At 36.7% G+C, this 25,961-nt stretch overlaps 1 protein-coding gene across 6 annotated transcripts in view; it reads left to right on the forward strand.

Moving 5' to 3' along the window:
* DLG2 (discs large MAGUK scaffold protein 2) overlaps nt 1-25,961 on the forward strand; it is a 986,088-nt gene that overhangs the window by 729,809 nt on the left and 230,318 nt on the right. For 5 of the 6 annotated variants that reach the window (XM_066341286.1, XM_066341281.1, XM_066341287.1 and 2 more), the window contains one exon: nt 10,129-10,284. The exons of the other annotated variant lie outside the window; for it this stretch is intronic. In XM_066341286.1, the coding sequence (XP_066197383.1) occupies nt 10,129-10,284 (156 nt within the window). The remainder of the gene's footprint in view (nt 1-10,128; nt 10,285-25,961) is intronic. 6 annotated transcript variants of the gene reach the window in all.

The following is a 25,961-nucleotide window of genomic DNA, read 5'->3' on the forward strand; positions in this document are numbered from 1 at the left end:
CTGCATCTCAGGTGGAAGAGCTGCACACACTTGTGCAGGCCATGAACATCTGAATTGCAGCTTCACTAAAAATGCCCTGGATGTTTCTGCAGACACCAAGCTGAACATGGATCCAGAAGTGCACTCTCACTACTAGTCAGGTAACTAGCATACCAGGCTTCTGGCCAGCAGAAAAATCTATTATTTTCTTAAAGCCTCTGACCAGTTCCTATTCTTTGGCTTTAGGAGGGTTGTGGAGAGGGTCCAACATATTCTGAGAGCCCTAAATCACATGGAGGTTGGAGAGGTGCTGAGGGAGTTGGGGCTTGCTTAGCGTTGTGAAGAGGAGATTAAGAGGCAATCTAAGACCACCCTATAAGCACTCAGTAGCAAAAATGATGAAACCAAACTCTTCTGAGTAGAGAAGCACCAATGGCAACAGGCATTGGTTTTGGATGTTCTGATTTCAGTTTGAGAAGAAATTAAAACATGAGATGAATAGAATGCTGGAGTCATGCTTGCTATGAAGGGCTGTGAAATATCCACCCTTTGAGATTTTTAAGAATTGGCTAGGTAAAATCTAATGTTGTCAGTAGTCCTGATTCAAGCACAAGATTGAATCAGGTGACCTACAGAGATACATTCCAACCAAATTCTATGTGGTAGTAGCAGAAAAAAAAGATATTTTTTTGTTTTCATCGTTTTGTGGAAAATGTGTTACTAATAGAGCAGAGAGAGCTGTTACAATTTTGTCTCTAGCATATTTCTGCCTTCCTATTTTCAGAAATATTTAAATTATACCCTAAAAATCTTGTAGCTTTTAGATACTAATTTCTTGTATCTTTAATAAACAAAACCAGGAAAAGTTCCATAAAAATAAAGAACAACCATCTTGAGTTTTTACTTCCTTTTTAGCTTCAGATAATGGTAACATCAAACTTCTGTGCTTCAGCTGATAAAAAATTCACTTTAACATTCAACTCTGCCTAGATATTAAAGATTCATAGATGAAAAAGCTGAGTTATCTGTTTTGCTGTGTAAAGCATGTTTGATTTTTTTTTTTTTTTTTACATACGTTTCTGCAAAATAGCATTTTCTGGATGGGAAAGAGGTGCTGGGAATTGGATGGAAGAGAAAAGAGAGCCATTAAGTTGAAGTCTCAGGGGAATTTTTTCCCCGTGTTGAAAGTAGCATTCCTCCGCTATTTCTTGTATCTAAACCTGCAGGTTGAATTGACAGTGTTTATGGAAATACTTTCAAGTTTCTGTTGGCACACAGATTTGACCTTCCAGCACTAAACCATTACAACCAATATTACAGTTTATGTGTTAGAAAATGACCATAACAGTCTTCTGATGTTGGTTTTAGGAAGAAAAACAATAGGATAAAAGAACTGCAGCTTTTAACAGTGAGCCCTGAAAACTGCTCGTTTGGGATCTTTAGAGCTGACATAGGTCACAAGATATTCTGCATGTTTCAAAAGTCTCCATTTGCTGAAAGGTTTCAGCTGCATTTCCTGTCAGTCTTTGTGTGGGGACAGAGTTTACACTCACATTTCATAGACAAGGTCTTTGCTTAGGTAAAACTTTCAAATTAATTTTGCGCCACATTTAGTGTTATCATACTTGCGATGAGTTGAAGATACATAGAAGCCCACTGATAGAGTTAAATGATTACCTGTAATTGTGAGCTCACAACAATCATTCACCATGCGTAGCCCAAACTCAGCATATTTCCTCTACCCTAAAGAGAATATATGTAGTATGTTGGGAAGACTGATGATGCCTTTTATTTATTGCTGTTATTAAATAATTTGTAAATTTGGCAGATAAGATGTTCAAGTTAATATTTTCATGCTTAGCTTTTGCCTGGGGCTGGACTTTTTATCTAGAGATAGCAAAGTTTTAATAATTTTTCTTAAAAAATTAGTGTAAAATATGTCTATTGTTGCTTAAGTCATTTTAATTAACCACCATTATTATTAAATTAAATTGCATTTATTTTTAACCAGACAGACCAGTATGATGATTTAAAGGATAGAGGGAGAATTACATGTCTTAGTTCATGTTCTATTCTATGTTAAAAATTGCTATGTTGTTATATTTTAAATACCATAATATTTGATACATAGGTTCAGAGGGTTAAGTTATAGGAGCTGATGAAACAGAATCTAGACAGTATTTCTAATGTACTTATAAAAAGCTATGTAAAAGCCAACAAATGCAAGTCTTTGGGAAAATTGCAGTTCTTTTATCCTACAAAACATATTTGCTATGTTTTTTGCTGTAGAACTCTTTGTGATTCAGTACTCACACTGCAGTATATCAAAGCTTCTCACAATTTTGTCATGCTGACTAGAATTTTTTTTAAAAGCCTGCATGATTGAGCGCAGCATTAAATAGCCAAAGATACTTTTCGTCTCTGCTTATTTCTTCCATCCCTTTCTGCCACAGGAATGTAGTGAAGAGGGATTCTGTTCTATGCTCTGAATGCCCAGTCCTGTCTCATTTTAATATTGAAGAGACTGAAGGAATAGGGGGGAGGAATGTGTATAGCAAGGGATAAGGGTGAGAGAATGGGTGTGAAAACGAGGGAGAACTTGTCACTAGTATGTGAGAATGGAAATCACAAGAAGGGAAGACTAGTCTTTAATCAGGTAAGAAAACTTGGATTTGGAAAGAGAAGTCAGGGCAAGACAGGACATAACAGAAAAATAGTTGAAGAGGCATGAAGAAGCAGTGGAGTATGGCAGCAGTGGAGAAGGGATTTCAGGCTGCTGAACCAGCAAATCCCTCAGAGAGTGACACATGAGGTTTGGGATAATCAGTAGTTGCACAGGTACACTGGGCCAAGGAACAGAGATATAGAGCAGGCAGGAAAAGTTGCTGATAAGATGCTGGCAGGATCGGGCTGAGACCATCTCCCTTTAGAAAAGTGGAGAAGCACCCAAAGTTTCTGGAGTGTGCATGAAGTGGGTGTGATCCCAGCAGGCAGTCTGTCAGGTTAGTTCCTTGTCTGTCTGTCTGGCGGATGCCAGCCTGCTGCTGTGGCTGGTTACTCACTGTCTCTCACAAGCAGGGCTCTCATCTCTAGTTTTTAAGCTGGCGACATATTGGATCCAATATGGTATCCCAGAATAGAATATCCCAGAGCAAAGACTAAACCAGAATTTCTTCTTGATTTAGTCTTTGATCAATCTAAGAAATTATGTTTTTCAAAAAAAGATAATTAAAATAAAACTCTTCAAGTTACACATTAAATGTTCAGTTAAAGGGGGGAAAAAAAAGTTTATCTATGTAACCTTAAATTGGACCCTTGGTGAAATACATTCCTTAGACTGAAGCTTGAAATTGCTAACTTGCATATCAACTCTTTTATGTTTTTTGTAATTGTTACACAAATTTAATCTTAAACTAATTGTTGAACTTTACAGATGCATAATTGTCTGCCTAGAGTAAGATTTCATTTTGTTATCCAAATTTTTTTTAAATATAATAAGTCTTGACTTGGAAGAATAATTTATGTTAAAGTTTAGTCATTATCAAGTCACAGATAATCTCTTATTCCTGAGTTATCCTTGCATATTTAAATAGGCCTGTCAGAGATCCCCAAGTAATAGGATTTGACTGTTTCTAATACAATCACTGGCAGCTACTTAGTACTTAACACTTACAATAAAACTAATCAAATTTTGGAATATGCTGTCGTGCTTGTATGGAGATTTTTGAAACAAGATAGTAGGATTGGCAGTGATAACACAAACAGAAATGGTAAGCAGCCTTCAATAAGGCGCAAAGGAAAGGATAACCTGAAGTACATATAAAATATAACATGGACATGGATTCTTCATGCAGCTCTTGCCACTTGAGTAAGACATCTTGGGGTGACTGTGCTTAGTTCTGTGACATTTTCAGCTCAGTACTCAGCAGCAATCAAGAAGGCAATTAAGAATGAAAATAGGATCTGATAGGAAAGGACAAGAGTGCAAAATATAATGGTTTTCTCTGTGAATCTGTGGTGCATTCAAATCTTGAATCCTACATGGAGGCAACTGAAAAAGAAAAAAAACCTCAGAAGAGGATGACAGAGAGGAGCAGGGGTGTAGCATGGTTTCCAAGGAAATATTAATAACAAATAATTCTAATATGGAATAAAGGTGTCAGAGAGAGACAGAACAGATATCTGCAAAGGTACCCATGGCACAGAGAAGGCAACAGGCAAGGACTATTACCACTTTCTCACAACTCAGATAGAGGGAGTTTACAATGCATTGCCAAATTTAAAATATGGCAAATGGAGGGTATTGTAAATGTTACCGGTGTGCAAACAGGTAACAGGCTTAGGGTACACAAAGGTAGAGCTTTCTGGGCATGTCATGATCAGTTTGTAGGGCTCAGTGCCACAGGGAGTTGTGAAGCCTAAGAATATAAAAATGTTTAAATATGGATGAGAATAACTGCTGATTCATGGTGGACAGGCTTTCTGACTACAGTCTTCTTGGATTTAATTTCTGGTCTGTGTGGTCAGGGCTGATTTTCAGCAGCTGAGAGGGTAAGGACGATTTTTTGCTGGTCCCTGTTTCCTAAGCAGACACTTGGGCCTTTGGTCTGACAGTGTCTCCATTCCTGTGGGAAGTGCCTTCTTTTCCATTCCTGCAACAGAAAATCATTACTGATTTTTTTTCTTCTTTTTTATTTCAAATTAATCAGTCATTTCATTTCCTAATTTCTAACGGTTGAGAATAATGAGTGTAGAATTGGGTGTAGAATATTGAAAGTTCTAAATTATGCCTTCCTGTACGCCGTTTCGTTTGAAAACTCGATTAAAATGTTGAAATAGTATTGTTAAGAGGAACAAGGCAATCCTTAATCTTCATGACTGTGCTAAAAAGCACTTGTTTTGCAGTTAAAAGAAGCCTTTAAGGCATATGAAAACAGCCGTTAATAACAGAAAAGCTGAGAAATTATTAATTTTAGGGTTTCCAGAAAGAACTAAGGTACTGTACTTCAGGTGCTTTCCTCCAGCTCTTCACACTTCTCCTCTGTCTTTCATTTAGTTGAAATAAACATGTCATATGAGTCATTTGGTGTCATTTAAATTGCCATGGCACAACATACAACGATAAGTTCTAATTACCCTATTGAACAATAAGACATGTGGTTCTCCTAGAAGGTTATATGAATAAAAAGCTCAGTCAAATGACATACATATATATATATATAAAATCACTGGTTATTAGAATTGGAAGATTTTATTTGTATTAAATTGCCTTAATTTTTGGTTTAATACTGAAATACTTCTTAAAAAAATCTTTGTCTACTTCCCAGCAACATTATATTAGCAAAAGTAATGTGTTAGATGTCTTTATGGAACTTGGATAAAATTAAAAATTGCTGCTCAAAAAAAAAAAAAAAAAAGTTGTAAACTTGTAGCATTGGGAGATTTCTTTGCTCTCAGATTGAATTTATTTTCTCTCAGATTGTTTTCTGGCTATAGCTGTGCATGCTTAATATGCTGTAAGAGCTGAGCTGGTTTCTTTCCATATCATAAAAGGTTTTGAAATGTTTTAAAAGTTGAACCTGTTAACATTTAATGTGATGTGCGTTGGCAATTTATCCCTACCGAAAAGGATTCAGGAATAAAAAGAAAAAAAAGTTAATTTTAAATTGAGGACCCTGCATGATGCTGAGGAGAGAATGATTTTTAAAAATGCCCCTTTTTTTTTACTTCTGTTCCACAATTAAGTCAGCCTGAAACAAGAAAACAATGATGATCTAAACAAGGAATAATAAGGACTGCAAACAACAAGGAAGATTGGCTTAACGCAGTCTGTTATGAAATAAATAAAACCAGCGTTAGGTCAGTTTTCTACCTCCCACTGTTACTGTTATCTTTTCCACCAATTAGTTCTATCTTTCTGAGAGAATTGTGCCTCACTGCTGTTGTGTCTGTACTGAATAACAAGTTCAGCTCTCAGTTTTTTATTTTTTTATTTTTCTTGCTGGAAGAGTGACTCTGCTGTTCATGTTACCATTTAAAAGCTTACCTTTGGTGCTAAGTGACTTGATTCTCTGTGATTCTCTGTCCTGTGAGTTGAACTGTCTACTGAGGCGTGTTCAAGCCCCTATGCTTCTACTTACCTTTACTACTTTTATTTTTTGTTGTCCTCCCTTTACTGTTGTGTGCTTTATTCTCAGACTAATGTAGTTGTTACTGTCCATCCAGACCTAGCAGTTGCTACTCTTATTTGTCACAAAGCTTTGTTTTTAGCTCACTGATAAAGACAGAGAACTGTGATGCCTGTTTGTCACTAAATAAACAGTTTAAAGGCAGAAGGGAAGCATATGTGACTAAGAAGTTACAGTCAAAATTATTTTTCAGAGTAGATCCACATTACATAATTACTCTTTAAAAGAGATATTGCAGTTACCGAAGATGTGCACAGTAATATTCACACATTTGGCATTTTAAGGGGATTTTTTTATGCATAGGTATTAACAAAAAGGAAGATAACAGACAAAAGAAATTCCATAATACGGTTCTTTGTTCTTCCTCAAAAATAGTTCAAAACTGCTTAGCATTTATTTTTAAATTAAACATCTGAAGCTATACCTGCTGTATCTGAAAGAGATATAATTGCACATAAACTGCAGTGAATTAGTCCTTAAATACTAATAATATCTAGCCTTTACACTTTTCTTAAAGCATGCTAAATGGCTTGCTGCATGTTTTTAAATTAATTTGAAGAATTAGTGCATCATAAAGTAAGGCCTCAATGTTTATGTTCAGTCTGGCTCTTAATTATTATTGCAAGAAAAGATGAGGTGACCTTGGCTGTATTTTTCTTATAATGGCACATTACAAGCTCTTTCTAAATAGCATTCTCATTATCCCATGCTTTGAGAGAGGACAATCTGTCTCTGTCATAGCACTGGAGAAGATGTGCGAGACAGGATTTTTCAGGTGGGCTGGTCCCTTTGGAAAAAAGTTCTTTCTTCTTCCAGTGAGGAGAAATATAAATGACACAAAAAAATGCTGCATTAGAACAATTATTTAATAAAGCTGGGTGGTCTTCATAATCTTCTTTTTTAAAAAAGAGTATTGTTTTCTCCCAGTAGGTGGCTACTATTGTAGTTAAGTACTAGTTTGCCTTAGAGAAGATGAAGAATGAGGAGGATATTTGACGACAGGCTGTTGCAGCAAGTATCTCAAATTACTTTTTGTGATTAATGGCCTACACGGAACACAGTTTGCATGATCAGGACAGTGATCTGCCCCATATCATTTTAATCATTCCTATGCTTTATTTTCTTTATCCCAACTTTCAGATATTTTTACACTACTTAATCCATATTTACTCCACCAAATTGAGAGAGAAGATAAGATTATGCTTATCATGGACACTGGATGTTAGGTACTGCTTTTTTTTTTTTCCAAAATCTTACTTTTCTATGCCAATAAAACATGCAGTCAGAGCCCAACTATGCAGCTGGCAGTTGTTAGCCTATGCATCTGAATAGGATAGAGGCATCTCAAGGACCAGTGCAGTCCATGCTCTCAGTGACCTTGAAGGAAGTGACATCTGATGGGAAATAAATGGCTGTGGTGATCTCAGACCATTTCATAGGCTTACATGAAGTGCACTCATAACTGGAATTAGCTGATATCCTAAATCCTCTTCTAACCAAAGAGTCCAGGTTTTAAAATAATAATAAGTAAAAGTTCCCTTTCTTAACCTTAAGGCCTTTCTCTGCTGCTGAAATACAGAGGGTATGATGTTAACTAGGTCACAATATCACTTGTATAGTATCAGTGAGTACAGGACTTTATACTCAGACTTGTTCCACTTTCCTGTTATCTTACCACCCAGGAAGATTGAATGGAGTGAAAAATGTTTCAAAAATGTTCTAAAACATCTTGATATTTGCTAAATGTTTTAAAATTTGCTGGGCTTCCTAAGACAATTTGTTAGGACTCTCTGTTTATACTTGAAGAACTAATTTGGTGTCAATATCTAGATGTTGAATGTTTAACTTCATTTTGCTTTTGGATGCAGCTTGTAACTGTCAATTAACAAAGAAATTCCTCATATCTACTCATCTCTGTGGCATGATTTGTGTCTCAGCATGAGGTTGGATGGTCACTGACTGATGACTCACTGTAGTTTGAGCATTCACAATATATCCAAGGGGTAGCAACACTCTGATGTTGTCTACAACTCAGAGAAGACAATTAACTTGAATATAGGACACTAGCATTTTTTTATGGACTGGTTAGTGGTTTAAGCCACGGAGGAATCTATAGTTTTCATTCATCTTCCTGCACTGAGGCAATATTTCTTCAATTTTCTTAGTAGGTATCATTTATATTTGATATCTATACTTGTTCTTTCATATATTGCCTAAAAGCAGAAGTGGTTTCTAAGGGAATAAAAGGCAGTATTGGACAAAAGTGAAATAGAATAGTTTTTATTGGCATTTTTTATTGAAAGCAACAATTGATTTAGTAAATAAATTATTAAATCCAGCCCTCTGAAACAAGTGAAATATAGTGATAGAAAATGATTGCTGCCTTAAATATTTTTAAAGGGATTTTACTAAGGACTTGACACAATGCTTTATAACCAAATGAGTGACAGCTTTGCTATTTTGCTATTTGGTAATCTTAAATTGCCCATTTTTTAGCTGTAGTTTTCCCTGGGAAATTCAGGCACAGAGAGTTCTCAAATCATGTGGCAGATTGCTATGAATAAAGTTATTAGCATTGAGTGAGACCAATTTTTAAGTAAAGCAGCTACTCCTTTTCCCCCAAAGGACAAACCCAGAGGCTAACAAAGGAAATTGGTTCTTTGAATCTGCCAGCACATCCACGACTGTAATAAATTCTGGTATCTGTGAAAGGCACAGCAAAACCCACACCCATGTGAGGCATGGTGCAGCCAGAAGAACAAAAAAAGTTCATTAACTTCTCGGCCTCTTGATATTTTCAGGCTTCTGCAGTAATATTTCCATCTAGCTAATATTGTGTGACAGTGATGAAAGGCAGTGGCATACCCTGGATCTTCTGGCAGAAGCGTGGTTACGATAGCAATTGACCCTTGGCACTCTTTAGAGCAGAACTGTCAGGAAACAATGAGTCCAGTTTCACAGTGCCAGTGGGCCCCAAGGTATGTCCTGGGGCCAGGGCAGTGAAGTTAAAGGTGGGAGATGTACTGAGTGTGCGGTGTGGGTTTGTTTTGCTCGCTGTTGGTCTCCGCGGATCCCGGCTGGTTGGTGCTACAGGCTGCATTCCCTTCTCCCCTCTCCCAGACGGCTCCTGGGAGGGCTCCGGTAAGTATTGCCTCCCCCGGGCAGGTGGCTCTAGGCAGCAGGAGAGATATTGTAGTTTTAAGATCTTACTCTTTGTATCTGACTTCACAGGCTGCTGTTTGCTCCTTGGAGCAGCGCTGCAAGTGTGATTGCAGTAGCCTTGGCAATGAGGTGAACTGTTTCAGATGTGGTCTGCATAATCAGATTTTGAAGGCTGAATCTGGAAAGAGTGCAAAGAGCTCTTGAAACGCAGCGAATTGCCTGCCAATGAGATGAATTGCTCACACAGTTTGTTACCATCAGTGTTATTCTAGGATATGGGTCAACTTGACAGCAGCTCTACTTGCAAAGTCCCAACTCACTGTGACGGGATTATGTTGTATTAATGAGTAATATGTACTTCATCTATATTATAAATTAATAAAATACTTCTTTTTCAGGTAACAAACATATTTTCTTCTGTGCTGAACTCAAGATCACAGAAAGCCGTGTAGATGTTAGATTAAAAAAAAAAAAAAAAAAAAAAAAGACTATGGGGAAAATTCCTCACTTTCTTAACTTCAGAGATAAGATATTCCCTTTCAGTGCCACATTTCCCATAGGGCAGTTTTATAAGTCCACTTTTATTGTGTATATCTTTATATGCAGCTACTTGAATGCCATACTACTGTTATCAAAGGCTAACAATTCCTTTAACAGCACACTTTACTTATTGGAAAAACCTCACTGAAAAGGTCTTGACAGATTTGCTATGCATGCTTTTAAAATGATTGCTGTTTTCTCTGTATTCTCAGCAACTAATAATGCACCTGACCTTTTACTCTTGTCTCTGTATCACCAGGCCTCCTGAACCTGTTTACAGCACTGTGAACAAACTGTGTGATAAACCACCTTCTCCTAGGCACTATTCCCCTGTCGAGTGTGACAAAAGCTTCCTTCTTTCAGCTCCCTACCCCCACTACCACGTAGGCCTGCTCCCTGACTCTGAGATCACCAGGTACTGCATGCGCTTCTTCCTCACCTCCTTTGTTAGAGTGCATGAACATCACTGGATTTATCTCATAGTTTGCATCTTCACCATAGATCTTCTTTTTTCTACAGCTTGTGCTTATTTTTAACCATGCTTTCACATCTGCACCACTGGAAGATACATGCTACCTTGGTATATGATTTTGGTCATCCAAAATCCAGTGAGGAACGCAGGCAATGTTTTGATCCATTGGAATGGTGCTCTTAAATAGGTTACATATTATGTATCACATTTTGCAACTGAATTAAGTGTTTGTTTCTCTTTAAGTATGGAAAGTGAGCAAGACTTCACTGAAAGCTGTAGTAATTTGGTTTGATTCCATCACTTTTTTCCTTTGTTGTGCATACTTAGTTCACTGAGCATCTTTAGGTTTATAGGACAGCTGCCTAAGCCATTCAGAAGAAATAGAGCAAAAAATAATCATCTCTCTTACCAAATCATGGTTAAGAATGCATTTAAAATTTAGCATTCTCTAAGCTAGCTGTGCTCTGACAGGATGGTTAAGAAAGCCTAAAATGATGAGCATTTCCATAACTGAAATAATGGAAGATCCTTCTGTAAAACATTTTCAGTGTTTGCCTCCTGATAAATATTTAATGAAGTAAAGCAGACTATGCAAAACTGTATGCTAGTATCATCCAACTATTCTTCTACAGACTACAAGATAGTAGTAAACCATTTGCAAACAATATTTGGGAGATAGAGAAAGAGTTAGGCACAATTTTTCTAAAGTGCTTCCTTTGTTAGAAAAATTCTATCATCTTTTACATTCTATCATCTTTTATATAGAATAGAAGAAAATAATTCTGTTTGGAGCTTTGATCATAGACATTTTCTACAGAAAACATTTTTCAAAACAAAGAATAATGTGGGAAGAGCAGAAGTCTGTAAGTGAAAAGCAAAATGGTACATTAATATAAGATACACTAACAGGAAAGAAACCTCAGGGATTAGGAAGACAGCTGTGGAAGGCATCGCAATGCTATGAAATAGAAAGCTCCATTAAAAAAGCAAGGAGACAGATACTAGCAAAGAATGTTGTAGATGTGACAAAGCCATGCAGAAGATGTCGGTTTATTAGAATGAAAACTGTGTACTTTTTAGAATTTGTAAAAAGATGCTTAATCAAAATGGTCAAAGTGATTAGTCAAGGTGTGCAGGCCAGTGCAAGTTTAAGTGAAACACATTGATCAGCACAGTGTTTTATAAAGGTGTAAATATCTGCACAAGGATGGCATGCACTAACAGAGCTACCCACAATATTTTAATTTCTCTGCTAATGTTGCCTTAAATTGCGTAAGTGAGGAGAGGTAGTAAAATTCCTCTGGTTCTTTAGGTGAAGTATAAATATGAGTAATTTATTTGTGTATGGCAGAACTTCTGAGGTTTCAGAACAAGACAATGGAAGATTTCATTATAGAAAGACTCCTCTAATGGTCCCCTTAGAAAGAAAGGTTCCAGCTTGAACTAGAAAGTGGAGTGAGTGGGTTCTAGAGGATGTTGGGGGCATGGAGTTGAGTTCTTTACTAACCACAAAGAGAAGTAATTCATTGCTAAATGGTTGATCTCTGTAGACATGACTACGATGGAGAGAGGGAAAAGATTATGGTATGGCTGCTTTCTGCAACCACATACTGAGAAGTCAATAACCAGTAGAGCTCTGGAGGGCTCATAAAACTGGGCCATCTTGGCACCTGAATGTGTAATTCTGTACGTTCTTTTGCTTTATGATTGATTGATTGATTGAATACTTGGTCATCAGATATTTGATGGCCTGACATCAGGACTTGGAAAGCTGGGTATTATTCTGCTGAGTGTAAGTTAACAATTCTTTTTAAGAACAAGTTTTCATTTATCTTCATTCTACTTTGATGTAATATTGAGCTATGGTCCCTGTATATTTAATAGGTTTTTTTAAATCAACAGTCCAATAAAAACTGCAAAAAGAACATAAAATATGAGAAAAGACACAACTCATGGTTAAATGCTCTGTGCTATACTCTGCTACATGCTGTTGCAGAGGCAACTGATTACTATAATTTGTACTTCCTTCACACTGTGAAATAACATTCAGATGGAAAATATGACAGTTTTCCATGTTCTCAGTACTGTCATCTTTTCCACAGGACTCTGAATAGTTGAGTGTGGAGGAAGACATTTGAAATAATATTTCAGCAAATGTCTTTGGTGAGGGAAGTGACAGCTTTACAACGGATCATGATTCAATTTCCAAATGGACTCAGTATTCACAGTTGGAGAACAGATTTTAGAAAAGTACTAATCTCATTTTTTTCCTAATGCAAGTGGCTGTTCTTGCAAGATTATTTAATGTACACAGCCCTAAAGGCAATTTCCCAAAGGCAATGTGTTTCAGGGCTGAATTGTGTTGAAATTTCTGAAAAATTAATTCAGTAATAAAAACCTGGTTTAAATCCACAATTGTGATACCACCATCTCTGTAGGAAGTTATACTGAAAAAAAATAAAAAATCTTCCAAATACTGACCAAAGTCCCCCTTCTCACCTGAATTTCTGAAAGCTCTTTTCCTCCACATTAAAGACTTCAATGAGCTCCAGTCAGAAGTAAAAATGTATCTCGCTTTCTTCATGCAGACTTCCTAGAAAGAATTCTGCATCAGCATATGTGGGCCTCACGTTTGGGGAGGAAACGGCAGGAATTATTTACTTGTTTTAGTAATTACAGTTATTGTTGTATCTCAGTACTCCAATATTGGGAATCTGCTGTTGATCCACAAGAAATTCAGTATGACAAATGACTCTTCCAGAGGAAGAGGAACATGATGCCGTATTCTCCCAACTGAAATGTTTGTAAGCTGGCCAACGCCTTTCAAATTGCTGCTACAGATAATTTGTCAGCTGCTCCTCAGATGATTGTTTTGTCAAGGCTCATTAACTTAATAGGCAGAGAATTCATAGGGCAAAGCTTTATTTGTCTATAAAAAATTCAAGTTTATAACCCTTGCTTTTATGGTGGCCTGTCAACTCCTGGGAGATTTGGAGGTCTAGAAAAATGTGCTTCCATTTTAGGATAAGTGTAATTAGTTTTTTGATTGAGTAATCGGTTCATATGAATTGATATTAAGAGGGCTATGTCAATGTGTGACAGCTGAAAATCTGTACCATTGAAGGCGTGAGTAGAGAGAGAATTTTGGAGTAGTAAGTTTTCCTTTGAGAGCACCATGTGGGAATGGATCCGGAGTATTCATGTTCTGGGCCCTGTCATTATTGACTATTATGTCTACAAATAGAAGATTATTGGCAGTGAAAGGAAATCATAGCTCATGGATATAACCCTCTTTCTACAAAGATGAGACTTTATTTCAACACTATGTAGCACAAAAAGTTCCCAGGCTTTGCACTGAGAACTTCGTTGCATTCACCTCTACAAAGACACACTTGAAAAATGTTTTGGTTTTTCCCAGAAATCACTTCCTTGTTTTCACTGAAATCTTTCTGGCCCTCTAGTTGCCAGTATACTTTTTGGTTAAGAACTGCCCTGAAATTGTTGGCTTTTTTTATTTTTTGTTTTTACTCTATCAGTATTTGCTTTTTTAATAAGTTTTGAACCTCATGATTGCCTTTTTTTTTTTTTTTGAGTGCATGTAGGGAAGGAACTAACGGTTGCATTTCACTTCAAGATATTTGATGAATGAGATTAATGAGAGCAGTGTTTAGAGCCACCTCTACTTTCTTTGAGATGGGGATTAGGGAGAAAAGATAACATTGGCATGAGGCTCTAGAGCAGAGTCTTGAAGAGAACAGCATGCCATTTGCATTGGTATTCGAGGGAAGCTGAACATTGTGTAACTGTTAAGAGCCACAGGAATGAAAGTGTGCTGAAATGAATGCAGCCATATGGGTAAGGAGACTGCAACATCCAAAATCCTGATGTCTAATGCTGTTCCCAGTGGGTGGCTGAGTCCCCACAGCCTCCCTGTCAGCACAGAAAGGTCACCACACTCCTGTGGTCCTGTGGTCTCTGCAACCAGCCTGGTCTGTGTCTGCCCTAAGCACTGCTGCCTGTGGTCCCCCCACGTAGTTTTAGGGATCCCTGGGAACCCTCCACAGGCCATGAAGGCCACTGAGGAGATGCTGATCACTTTTCACAGGCCCTGGGAGGAAGTTAAGGTAGCTGCAGTCAAAGGTGTGAATGGTGAGTCTCTCAGGAAGTCAGTCTCTCATTATTAATATCTGCACAGCCTTTTCCTTCCTGGTAACCTGCTGGGAGTGAGCTTATTGTCAAAGTGATGCATATAACTGTAGTTGTGTGTGGCTGCCTTCCAGGGAGGCTCTTGTCTCCTTTATTGAAATTCACACTGTACAGGAGTACTCATTGTCCCCTGTTCAATCCCATGTGTTTAATATGGGAATTACATCTCCCAAAACACATCTCGCCGTATTTTGTGTTTCTTGAAATGCCTGGCAACCTGAAAATGGGACCTATCAAACAAATAGTAAAATAGCAATAATACTATGAAATTGAGTTGTCAATCTGGCCCATATCAATACAACCACCTTTCTTGAATTTAAAAATAATTTCTAAAAACTAACTTCTACTGTTAAGTTTTCTCTGTTTGCCTCTTTTTTTTTTTTTTTTAGAAATTTCAAATATTAATTACAAAATGGGAAAATAGTCTGCTTGGGTCAAATGGATGTAAATACTCAAATATTTAAAAAAGGAATTGAAGCAGATTTGTGCTTCTTATTTTAACACCTTCAGATCAGCTTCTGGACGGATCTGCATTTTACACAATCCAACAACAGACAGCAAGCATATATGTAATGAAGTACTACTACTAAAAAACATTGTTTAAAGACAGTGGGGGGAACAAGTACACAATTCTTTCAGTGGATTTTTGAACATAAAAAAAAAAAGGCAATTTTTATGGCTCAGGTTGAGCTTATTCAATGTCAAAAGAGAGTAACCTTATCGTCAAAAAAATCCCCTCATCTTCTGAAAATATAAGATACCTGGTTAAAATAATTCTTAGTGAAGTAGCTCCCTAAAATCATAAAATGGCATTTTAAAAAGTGAATACTGTGAGGTTTTGTTTTGAGAAGTGATTTTTAATCATACTTACACACAGACTTAGGCATTTGGAGGCACAGAGCACACAGCAACCCCTAAGCAATTTGGGATTAAACTGGTCATCACAAGGGTTGGCTTGGGTGCTGATGTTCCTAAGGGATGGGAACTGAAACATGTCATTGTCATTGATTTCCATCAGCTATGTGAGTGCTGTAGCCTGCACTCCCTGAGCAATATCTTTATCAATTCAAGTACTTCTTTAATTCCTAGACCTCTCTAAAAATAAGCCTGGAGACCTTGACTCACTGGCAGAAGCACACATCACAGTAGGTGGCAGGAAGCAGCCCAGGTGCATACAACTGTGTAGATGTTATACTTGACAAGGTTGTGCTGCTTCTGAAAACACCTTCAGGTCTGCAGTATTTTATAGTTATAAGGCGAAAACACAATCAGCATAAACTGTGTTGAATAACTGTCTACAGCTTAAATGCAGTGTTCAACACAGATTGTCCCTGCTTGTGAATCAGCCTCCTGAGGCCTTTAAATTATTTAAGGAGATCTTTCGGAAATTATAGAAGTTAATTGTGCATTTTCCTTATCACTTTCAATTATCAAATTAGAAAGTCTCAACTGGAACAGTGTCCTATAATTTCTGTTTAATCCTGACTAAAGTGTTCTCTTCAAGTACATGATCCAGTCATATAACTGTTAGGGTTAATGAAAGAAAAATGATTCTGCCTTTCAATCTCAGCTCTCATGCTATTTTGCGTGCAGGAATCTCTGACCCTAATAAGCACAAACATTCCTATAAACTCACTTGTGTGCTTTCATTTTTTTTAATGAGGAGTCCTCTATTTTGGATGCTATTAATTAAAATTGCTAGGAAGATGCAACTTTCAAAAACTCAGAGAGATGCTTGCAGGAGAATCTTAACCTGTAATGGCTTAGAACCTCTGCGGTTCAAGTGTTTAATTATGTAAAGTTGCAGAAGTCTTTCAGGTTAATATGCAGTGCTTCAGGTCAGAGCTGCTGGGTTTTATTTGCAGTTGTGCTGCTGGCTAATTTCCTTCAGTTGAGCAAGTCACTTAATTCTATTTGCTTTGCTTTGTCAGTAAAATAATCTTCTCAGTTATATTAAGAACAATAACTGCTAACGTTAAGCAGACTAGAATAAAATTTTAAAAAGAGAAAAATTAAGGTATTTGTTCTGCTCTGTCATTTGGGAAATGTTTCGTATTTTTTAATATGGTTTGATTTTCAGAGATAATGTGCTTTCTTGTGCTACAGATCTCCTTTTGTTCACAGTCTGAACCCATGAAAATTAAACTGTATATTCTTGTCTCATAAAATGGACAGAAATATTAATTCAGTTTGGTTAGGTAGCAGTATTTTCTTTAATATGTCTTCACAGAAGAAAAAAATAGTTCTCAGTCTTTAAATCACTAGTATTAAAATTTTCCTGCTGTTCTGATTACAAGCAGAGCTACAGAGAGACATCTGTGAACAAAGGAAAGATGTCTCCTTACTTTTCAATGCCCATCAGCAAGTTCTGAGTCTCAGTCTCTAAGCAAGTTGCAGAAAATGTTCCCAAAGTATCAAAAGTCGGTCTCTATGTGGTGTTTCTGGATTAATGGTGAAGCCTGGAATCAGGAGACTAGACAAGTATCAGGCTATTTTTAATGGGTTTGTGCCAAATGATTTTGGCCAGGACATTCAGTCACCAGGCACGGGGAGCTTGTGGTGGACCATGACCCTCCAAATGGAAGTTGTGCCTGATGTCTGCCTCAGAGGCTGCTATTCACTACTAACACTGGCTACAGCACTTACTGCCTGAATACAAGGCAGGAGTGATGCTTTGGACTAGCCCATGAAAATCCAGTCAGTTCCTAACCAAGTTCACACAACAACTTTCTTGTTTGAAGTGGTCATTTCTGTGAGATATGTTATTGTTTTCAGTATATGTAAGCGACCTCTCAAACCTCTCATTCTGCTCTCTGAAAATCACCTTGAAACAGTCATTCCAAAGTGACAGAGTACTAAACCTCCAAACACCACGTTCAAATTCTTCTTAGAGTTGGGAGAAATTTAAACCCATAGATTGGTTCCCTGTCTGGTTCAAGTATATTCAGAATAAATAACAAAAATTTATCAGAAAGTGTCACTCTGCTAAGGAGTGCTGCAGTAACAAGCTACTGGAGCCATTCACTTATTCAAACTTAGTCCACAGTGACAATTATTACCTGACAACTGTCTAAAGACCACTGTGAGAAATGGGTTTGGACATTTCAGTTTCATTCCTGTAGACAAATTTCCACATCATAAAAATCATCACTCCATCTGTCACAGTAATTGCGAGAGTCCTGGCTCATCAGAGAAACCAGGAATAAATTTAACCTGGAGAACAAATTACTCTTTTTACTCCATGAGAGAGTTCTTTGAGATTAGAAATTAAATTTTATTATGGAGGCAGGGTAAATAAAGCTATGCTGTGGCTCCCTGTGCTGTGGCTGTTGGGAGAAGAATAGTTTCCAGGGTTTTAATTGTACCAAAAAGAGCAGGAAAGTTTCTGGTCAGAGCAAAGAACTGGAAACTGAGAAATTTGCCTGTGCCACTGACACGTTGTATGACCTTGGAAAATTAAAATTTTCTTTCAACTTTTTCCAATTGTGAAATGGGTGGGATGTGTCTACAGACAAATCTTGGGGTTGTCTGATATTTCAGCCCTTGGGGTTGAAAGATATTTCAACAGCAGGTGTAAAATGTCCAAGATTTTCTGCAAGATTGTCTGCACTGTGCAGAAAAGGAGAGATTATTAGTATTAAATCGAGTGAAAGAAGGCGTTCTGGAAAGCAAGTGGGGCCTCTTGTTAAAGCAGTGTAGTTTGTCAGGGAAATGGGAGAGAATTATAACAGTGATAAAGACCCGTCCCTCAGCCCTGCACTAGTCTTGTTTTGCACTACACTTATCCCAGTGGAACAATGTAGTGCTGACTCAGGCCCCCAGCTTGTGTTGTATTTACTTACCACTGTTTATTTTTGGTTGAAATAAGCTCTATATGTAGATACTTTCAAATATGTCCAAAGTCAAGTCAAATAAGGACTGACTTTACGACAGGAGAAATCTAAAAATATGTTTGTGGTGCAGAAATCAGGAGGAAGCAGTCTCTGAGTCTGTGCTAGGCCAATGGTACTGCTAGCCTATTGGAGGACACTGTTGTGGGAGGCATTGCAAAACTGAATGAGTTCTTTAAATTGGATCCTCCTCTCTTGTAGTTGGTGATTTCACTTTACATCTTCAATCCAAAAAGTATAAAAATACTAATTAATGGAATAGCCAGAAGCAGAAAAATACTGTACTTAAGAAAATTCCAAATGTGATGGGATCCACATCCTGAGTCTACGCTAGAATTTCTACGTGATTTTGTTTTCCTTTTCTATTTTTTTCCCACTATGACAACATACAAGTACCTCTATGTGTCTATAAGGATAATAATTATTTCCCATTACAAAGGGGAAAATTGATTTTAATAACCGAAGGTTGAAACACTAAGGTCATATTTTCTGGCATTTCTTTGTTTTTAAAAGGCCATGCAACCATCATTAAGAGAAATTTGATGAAATCTATTGTTTATTTTTCATATTACTGCAGAAATCATTATTGATCAGTACTCTTTACATTTCTTGTTTCAAAAAGGTTTTTCTTGCTCTTTGAAAATACTGACTATATAATTGGAGCCCTCTGCAGAAACTTCTGAGTGATACAAGTAATGAAAACTGTAACACTCAAAACCTTAAGGTGCTTGTTTAAATTTGAGCTGGACTGAAAGTCTTAACATAACTTTGGGGAGTTGTTGTATGTTGTTTCCTGATTCTGTCTGACAACACAAATACTTCAAAGGAGTATATCAAAATGGGGAAAACAGCAGGGAAAAAAAACAAGGAATTGTGGAAAAATAATCTCCCATTTACCTATATAGTGCATTTCTGTACATGTGCTACAGTTAGGAAGTTGTTTTTAAATGCCATCTGAACAAATACCATCATTATTTTAGGTTAAACTTAACGTTTGGGTATGGAGAGGGTTGCTGAACTTCTTTTCTTACTGTTTTCAATCGATTTTGACTTAAATAAGTCTATATCTGTGAGAAAATTGACTGTCATAAAATGAAAGATGGGTTTTCAGATAGCTCATGAGCTAAAGTCCAACTGACTTCCAGTAAGATGCAGCTTTGGAAGTACCTAAGTTACATTCAAAAAGTGAATTTTGAGCCAGTGAAATACAGACCAAAGATCTATAGGCAAGAATCTCTGTTTAAATTCCTTGGTTTGGCATGCACTTGTTTGCACCATGACAATTTTGCTCCGTATCTGTTTGGTTATTGAATTTTCCTTCTCTCTACCCTTCAAACAGAAAGGAACCTGAGCATATACTTGCTAGAGCCCTTTACCAGCCTCCTTTACCTTCCTAACTGAAGCTATTTTACTCCAATTCATTTATCTCAGTATTTTCTCACTTTCTGTTTTGGTGTGGGAAACAGTAGCTCAGTCCCTCACAAAGAATATTTTGAAGTTATCACTCTGGGGTTTGGATGGTTAGAGGTGCTATGGTTTTGACCACCAAAACTATCTTGGGATTGCTTTAAAATTATTTCGTTTGTTGCTATTTTATTTTGTTTTCTTCTAATGATATAACCTAAAGTGAGAGCTAAATATGACTTCAAATCTTAAAAATTACTGTTGTAGATTGCATTTAATTTCAGAATATACATTCAGAGTTGGAAGGTTAATTTATGTTATCCCAGCAGACTAGAGCTGTGCCTGTTTTCAGTCAGTTTCTCTTCCAACTCCATAGCTTCTTTGACAAATTTGCACTATAATCTTTTCATGTTAGTTCAATATTCTGAAAGCGTGTATCTGTAGGAAATAATAAAGTTGTGCTATGCAGGAAGACAGGAATGCTTAAGAACACTGGTTCATTACTGGGAGCTGTTCAGACACCTGCTGTGCAGCTCTGAGGCTGTAGAGCTCGCCCAGAACTACTGTCTCGGTACTTGCATCCAAAATTTTCCCCAAATGTAATTTCAAAAACCCTACGCAACACATGAAAGCTAATCTGAATTTACTGATTATCAATGTCTCCAAAAAAGGGGATCCCTTTCTTACTACTGCCTGTGGAGGACCTGGGGACCTGAACCAAAATCCTTGGTAGTTTGAAAATACTAAAATCTTGTTCTGAAACTGAAAAAGGGAAGGAGGGGGTACAGAGTTAAATTTTTTGGCAGTGTAAGTTACACACTTTCTGTACTTCAGCATAGTTTCTTAAATGTACTAATTCGAGAAGTAGTAAGTATTAAGGGATGTAGTAAGGGATGGGCAGAGGGCAGGGAACAGAGGAATGGGGGAGCAGAAAGATGGATGCTTATTTATTACAGACAAATACAGGGGAAATGCAAAATCCCAGGCTTGAGTTTTGGTCGGAAACATTGAAAAGGCCAGGAAAGAAACTGCCCTTGATAAACCATCTACACACATTGCCAATTTGCAATGGTAGGGTGCATTGACATAGCAGTTCCTCATAAGCCATAGTGATTATAAACTGCCTTATCAATGTGGAGTCACTGGGAAAAGGTTTTCTTTTTGTTCTGCCAAGAAAGAAAACAAAAAAAAACCAAACAAACAAAAAAAAAGGTGCATTAGGTATGCAGGAAGAGTTACAAGCTCTAAACGTACCTGAATTTTGTAAAGCTCTAGTTATGCAACTGACCTTTCTGGGTTGAACCTAAATTTCACCAAGTTGCCATTGTAAATTTTTTATGTATAATTTGTTAACGTTTTGTGATTTAAAAGAATTAATTCTTTAAAAGGTTTTTATTTCATTTTTGAAAAAACAGCACTAGAAGCAGCTTCTTTATCTGATTTTTTTAACAATGCTTACAGTGCATAAAACTACTACTGTTACTGTAGAAAAAGCAAGGTCAGTGAAAGTGACAAAATATTAAAATACATTTTTTAGCTGACAAAGGGAAGGACTTCTAGTTTGACTTTCAAAATTATAATTTCAATATTGTTAAGGAAATACAGGAAGAGAAGCTTTACAGTCCCCAGGGAGATGCATAGGCAATGTCTTTTTCCGTAGTATTTCCGTACTCCATGCAGAAAATGCATCATTTCACAGATAATTGGAGTTGTTTGCTTTATCTTTTGAGGATCATTATAGTTCTTGCTTTTATGATGTTGAAATCACTATGCTTATGAAATGGGAAGAAGGGAAAAGAATACAACTCTGGCAGCTGAGCTCTAAATATCAATGACTGTATCTGCAATCAAGCTTCCCTAAATAGCAGAGTGAAGCCATCAGAGTGTAGAAAGAAAGCACGTTAGGATGTGCCCCTGAGCTGCACTGAAGCCCACATAGGTGGAGTGCACAGTAGGGAGGCCAAATACCACTTGCTACTACTCACTGGTAATACAGTGCCCCTGTGCAGCCCCATGCAACACCGAATCCTGAGCTGGTTCCTGCCAAGGCAGGTTGGCTGATGGAGCAGAATAACCTGCTTCCAATGAATGCCCACACTGATTAATAGCTGACTTGGGCATGATCAGCAACGCTAGACAGCTCAGCTGCTGATCTGATGAAGACTGCGTAAACTATAATCAGAACTCTGAGCCTGTTCGAGGCACAGTGACTAAGAGCTGCAGGTAGGAGGACTGGTGTAGTATCTGTGGTAAGAGCATGGCCGTACAGGCAGTGCTGGAAGCAGAAGTCGTACAGCTTTTGTTAGGATTCAAACTCTCATAATGCTGTTATTTCACATGCAGAAGAGAATTCAATTTTGGCATTTCAGATTCAGCAGTAAGAGTGAAGGTTGTTCATTTTTTTGTATCAAACCTTTACAACCATTCCATTTATTATCCTACTTCAGTCACAGTATAAGAATTCTTGTGTTACAAAGTTGTCTGAAGTAAGTGAGGAATTCATGAGTGTCCTTGAAATCATAGGTGCTGCCTAGAATATTGAGGCTCAAATGCAAGTTCTTCTGGTTGGTATGTGCACAGGATTTAGAAAGGGAAATGTGCAAAGAGACGAAGTTTACTCCTGATGGAAATTAAGGTTTTTTACTAATGGATTTTGCCCAGTCTCCCAGATAGTTTTTGTAATCATTACTCAACAATTAGCATTCACACTGGATTACAGAAATAGGTCTTTCAGCTAGGATACTCAGATTGCTCTTTGCAACAAAATATCAAAAATTCAAACCATTCTGACAATGATAAAAATACAGGAATCATGGTCATCTGATTCCTTTTCCTTGGTTTTCCTTTCTTTTTTTTTTTTTTCCCTTTTCTTTTCTTCTTCTTTTTTTTTTTTTTTTTTTTTTTTTTTTTCTTCTTGTACCATACCATAGTGATTTGAATTATTTGGAAGAAGAGTAGAGTTTTGTGTTTTGACAAAAGCGGGATTAGGCAGCAGGTATCTGCAAAGGAAGATCATTACAATACCAAAACCAAATTATATCTCAGCAAACACAGGAGAATTACATGACTTTGTTAGAGTTAAACCAAGAATAATATGGCAGCAGTTTTCATGTGAAGGCTGACTGCCACACCACATGACATCATTTTTTGTAGCATCACAACAACTATTTCTCAAAAAGCCTCCATCTATTTAAAGGTACTACTGTGTATCCTTCTTAAAGAGTAGCAAAACGTGGTAAATAAATTCTTAAATTATTGGAGTGGTAAATCTATTTGCTGTTGACTTAAGTCTAGCAGCAATGAACTGTTGTTTATCAATGAACTTTAAAACACAGTGCTGTAATATAAAGCTGTACTTCTGAGTAATCACTATATAATAAGGAGATTTTTATAAAACTGATGTAAATATGCTCTTCAGTAAAATAGAATATGCTGTAGTTTTTCACACTGGGTTTCCTTAATTTCTTTCATGTTTTCGTGTTTAAGTTTTCCAGTACTGCTATTCTTGCATTACCACTTTAAAATGAAAGAAAACATTTAAATTAGTTTCAATTAACAGTGATGCAACATTGATGCAGCTTGGAAAATGACAGGATTTCTTCAGCTTGCATGCAGCTTTCATCTTGTCTACCTTAATATTATTCCAATCACTGTAAGAGTCTGGAAATGTCATTTATCTTTGTTTTCTTAGAGACAAGGAGATGGCAAATGGAGAGAGTAAATAGCTTTACTAAGGTCTTAACAGAAATCCTCAGTGAGACTAGGAATGCCAAAAGGAACAGCAAACAAAGAATACAATTCAAGAGTACTTTGTGCAACTTCAAATTTTAGTAGTGTACATATGAATTTAAATCAGTGCAGTTCTCTTTGACAGAGCTTCATTTGAGTTACAAAATCAATCAGTGAAAAAAGCTGGAAGCTACCATTTGACTTGGGAATGTTGATTTATAGACTGATTAACCAATATATAGGAATTTGGTAGTATTGTAGAAAAACTTACATTTCTAACAAGCAAAATATATTAAAAAGAGATCCTAATAAATTCATTCTAAATGATACTAGCCTTTCATAATTTGAGGTTTCAGCCAGTCTCTATGTAGAGAATAAGATGAAGTGTGAAATGAGAAAAAAACATGTTGCATTTTCTTTTTTAAAATTCTGACAGCTTTTCCTCTCTTCTCAATTGTAGGTATGCATATTGTAACATTTGCTGTAAGAAACAGGTCTGAGTTTCCATCAATGAAATACATAAATTGAAATGATCACTCTTTGTCAGCATTAATTTACACACACTGCACCCACATTTATAGGGAAGAGTTTTGTTTGGGATTGATGTGTACCAATCTCTGTTTTGTGTATAAAAGATTCTACAGCTGCAGTTGTTATCATAGGTTTAATAATAAGATACAAATTTAAATTAATTTAGATGCCTCAGAGAAATAGAATGCATCCAGATTTGTCTTTGACCCAGAAGACTAAAGCAGGAATGAAACCCAAGTTCCATTTAACTTGGGTACAAAAGTTCTTGGTTTTGTATTCAGAAGTAACGAGGAACAAAACCTTCAGTGGGTTTCTTGATGTGTATTTACCCAACTGCATTTGGAGAATTACACTGGTTAAAAAATACGATAACTTGAGTGGGCATTTTCTAATAGTAGACTTCCCTGGTATGTTTGAAGAGAGGGGTAACTTGGAATAAAGTAGTGTATCAAAGGAATTCTAAACACAAGAACATATTGCCATGGAATTTCCTACCAATCTTTTGAATCCAAGATTTGAATATAGGGATGACCATCCAATGCATGGGCTTCTCCTTCATAATTTTTTTCTATCATCTACGTAATCCATATTTCATATGTGAAGTGTTCATTGATTTCAGGTACTCATAGGTTTTCAGCAGAACTGCTTTCTCTTCAAAAACAACACATGGAGAGCTGAAGCAAAATGCTACAATGGTATAGCTCAGTTCATGTGCACAGGATAAATATGGACACAAGATACTCATGTTCCAAAATAGCTTCCTCATGTGGCTATTTATTTTACAGTGCTAAAAAACAATGGAATTCTGGCTTTAGTGCTAGTTAAGGTTAGATGAGTTGTTGGTATAAATCCAGCTGTGACAATTTGTATTGGTTGATTCATGTTTCCTTGTGCATCCCTGTCTGTCTGTTATTCAGATGTTTTCACTTAAGCAGCGGTAGTTTAAATTTCAGTGGACCCAGTGCAATTGGTTCTGGTCAAAACGTGTGTGAACCAAATAGTACTTGCAGAGGGAAATAATTAATAGATAGCAGCAGAGAGAGACGTACTTCTAGATGAAACTCTTTATTTAAGAAATGAAACATGAACATAGAAGAAACATGGCAGTGCCTTTATTCTGAAGTAACCTTTAAATAACCCAAGAGCCTTGGGTTTGCTGGCTTACTGGTGAGAAGGCTGTAATTATAGGGAATGACCCCTAACCTGTATGAAATACTTGTAAAGTTTAGCAGAGGAAACTCAGGCTTTTGTTCATGACTTAGACTATTTTATTGTAGTGATGTTAAATTAGTCACCAGAAGGATCACAAATTGACTGTGTATCAGCTCAGTCACTTATACATGCTTGCTAATTTTGGAAATCTTTTAAAACCACATTCCAATGTTTTACTCAAATGATTTATCTATTAAATTTGTAACTAAACAATTCACCTTAATGACTACCACAGGCATAGAGTTGAATTCTTCATAAATTCATTTCACAGTTCTTCCTTAATTAGCTAACTATCTCTTCAAAGATTGAATTTAATAACTATTTTTAAATAACTGGTGCTTTATATGTCAATCTATGAATATAAGGATTGACATAATGGAACATATAAATAAATAATATATCATCATTCATCTAATCTAGTCTAGGGCCTATAATCAAAGCCAGGCAAAATTAATTACTAATGTGGTTAGGTAATATTACAATCATCTTCTCTGGGAGATGCTTATGCCTGACACTTCCATTGGGAGTAACCCCAGAATGAGGAAAATTAATAGAGTTTTAATTTTTTTTTCATGTCTAGTTTCATGTATACTTCATCCTTAGACCCTGTGGTATAAGATACTCAGTGTTTCCCATGAAATGCTAAGT

This window comes from Sylvia atricapilla, chromosome 2 (assembly GCF_009819655.1).
Source record: "Sylvia atricapilla isolate bSylAtr1 chromosome 2, bSylAtr1.pri, whole genome shotgun sequence".
In the NCBI taxonomy this organism is placed as follows: domain Eukaryota; kingdom Metazoa; phylum Chordata; class Aves; order Passeriformes; family Sylviidae; genus Sylvia; species Sylvia atricapilla.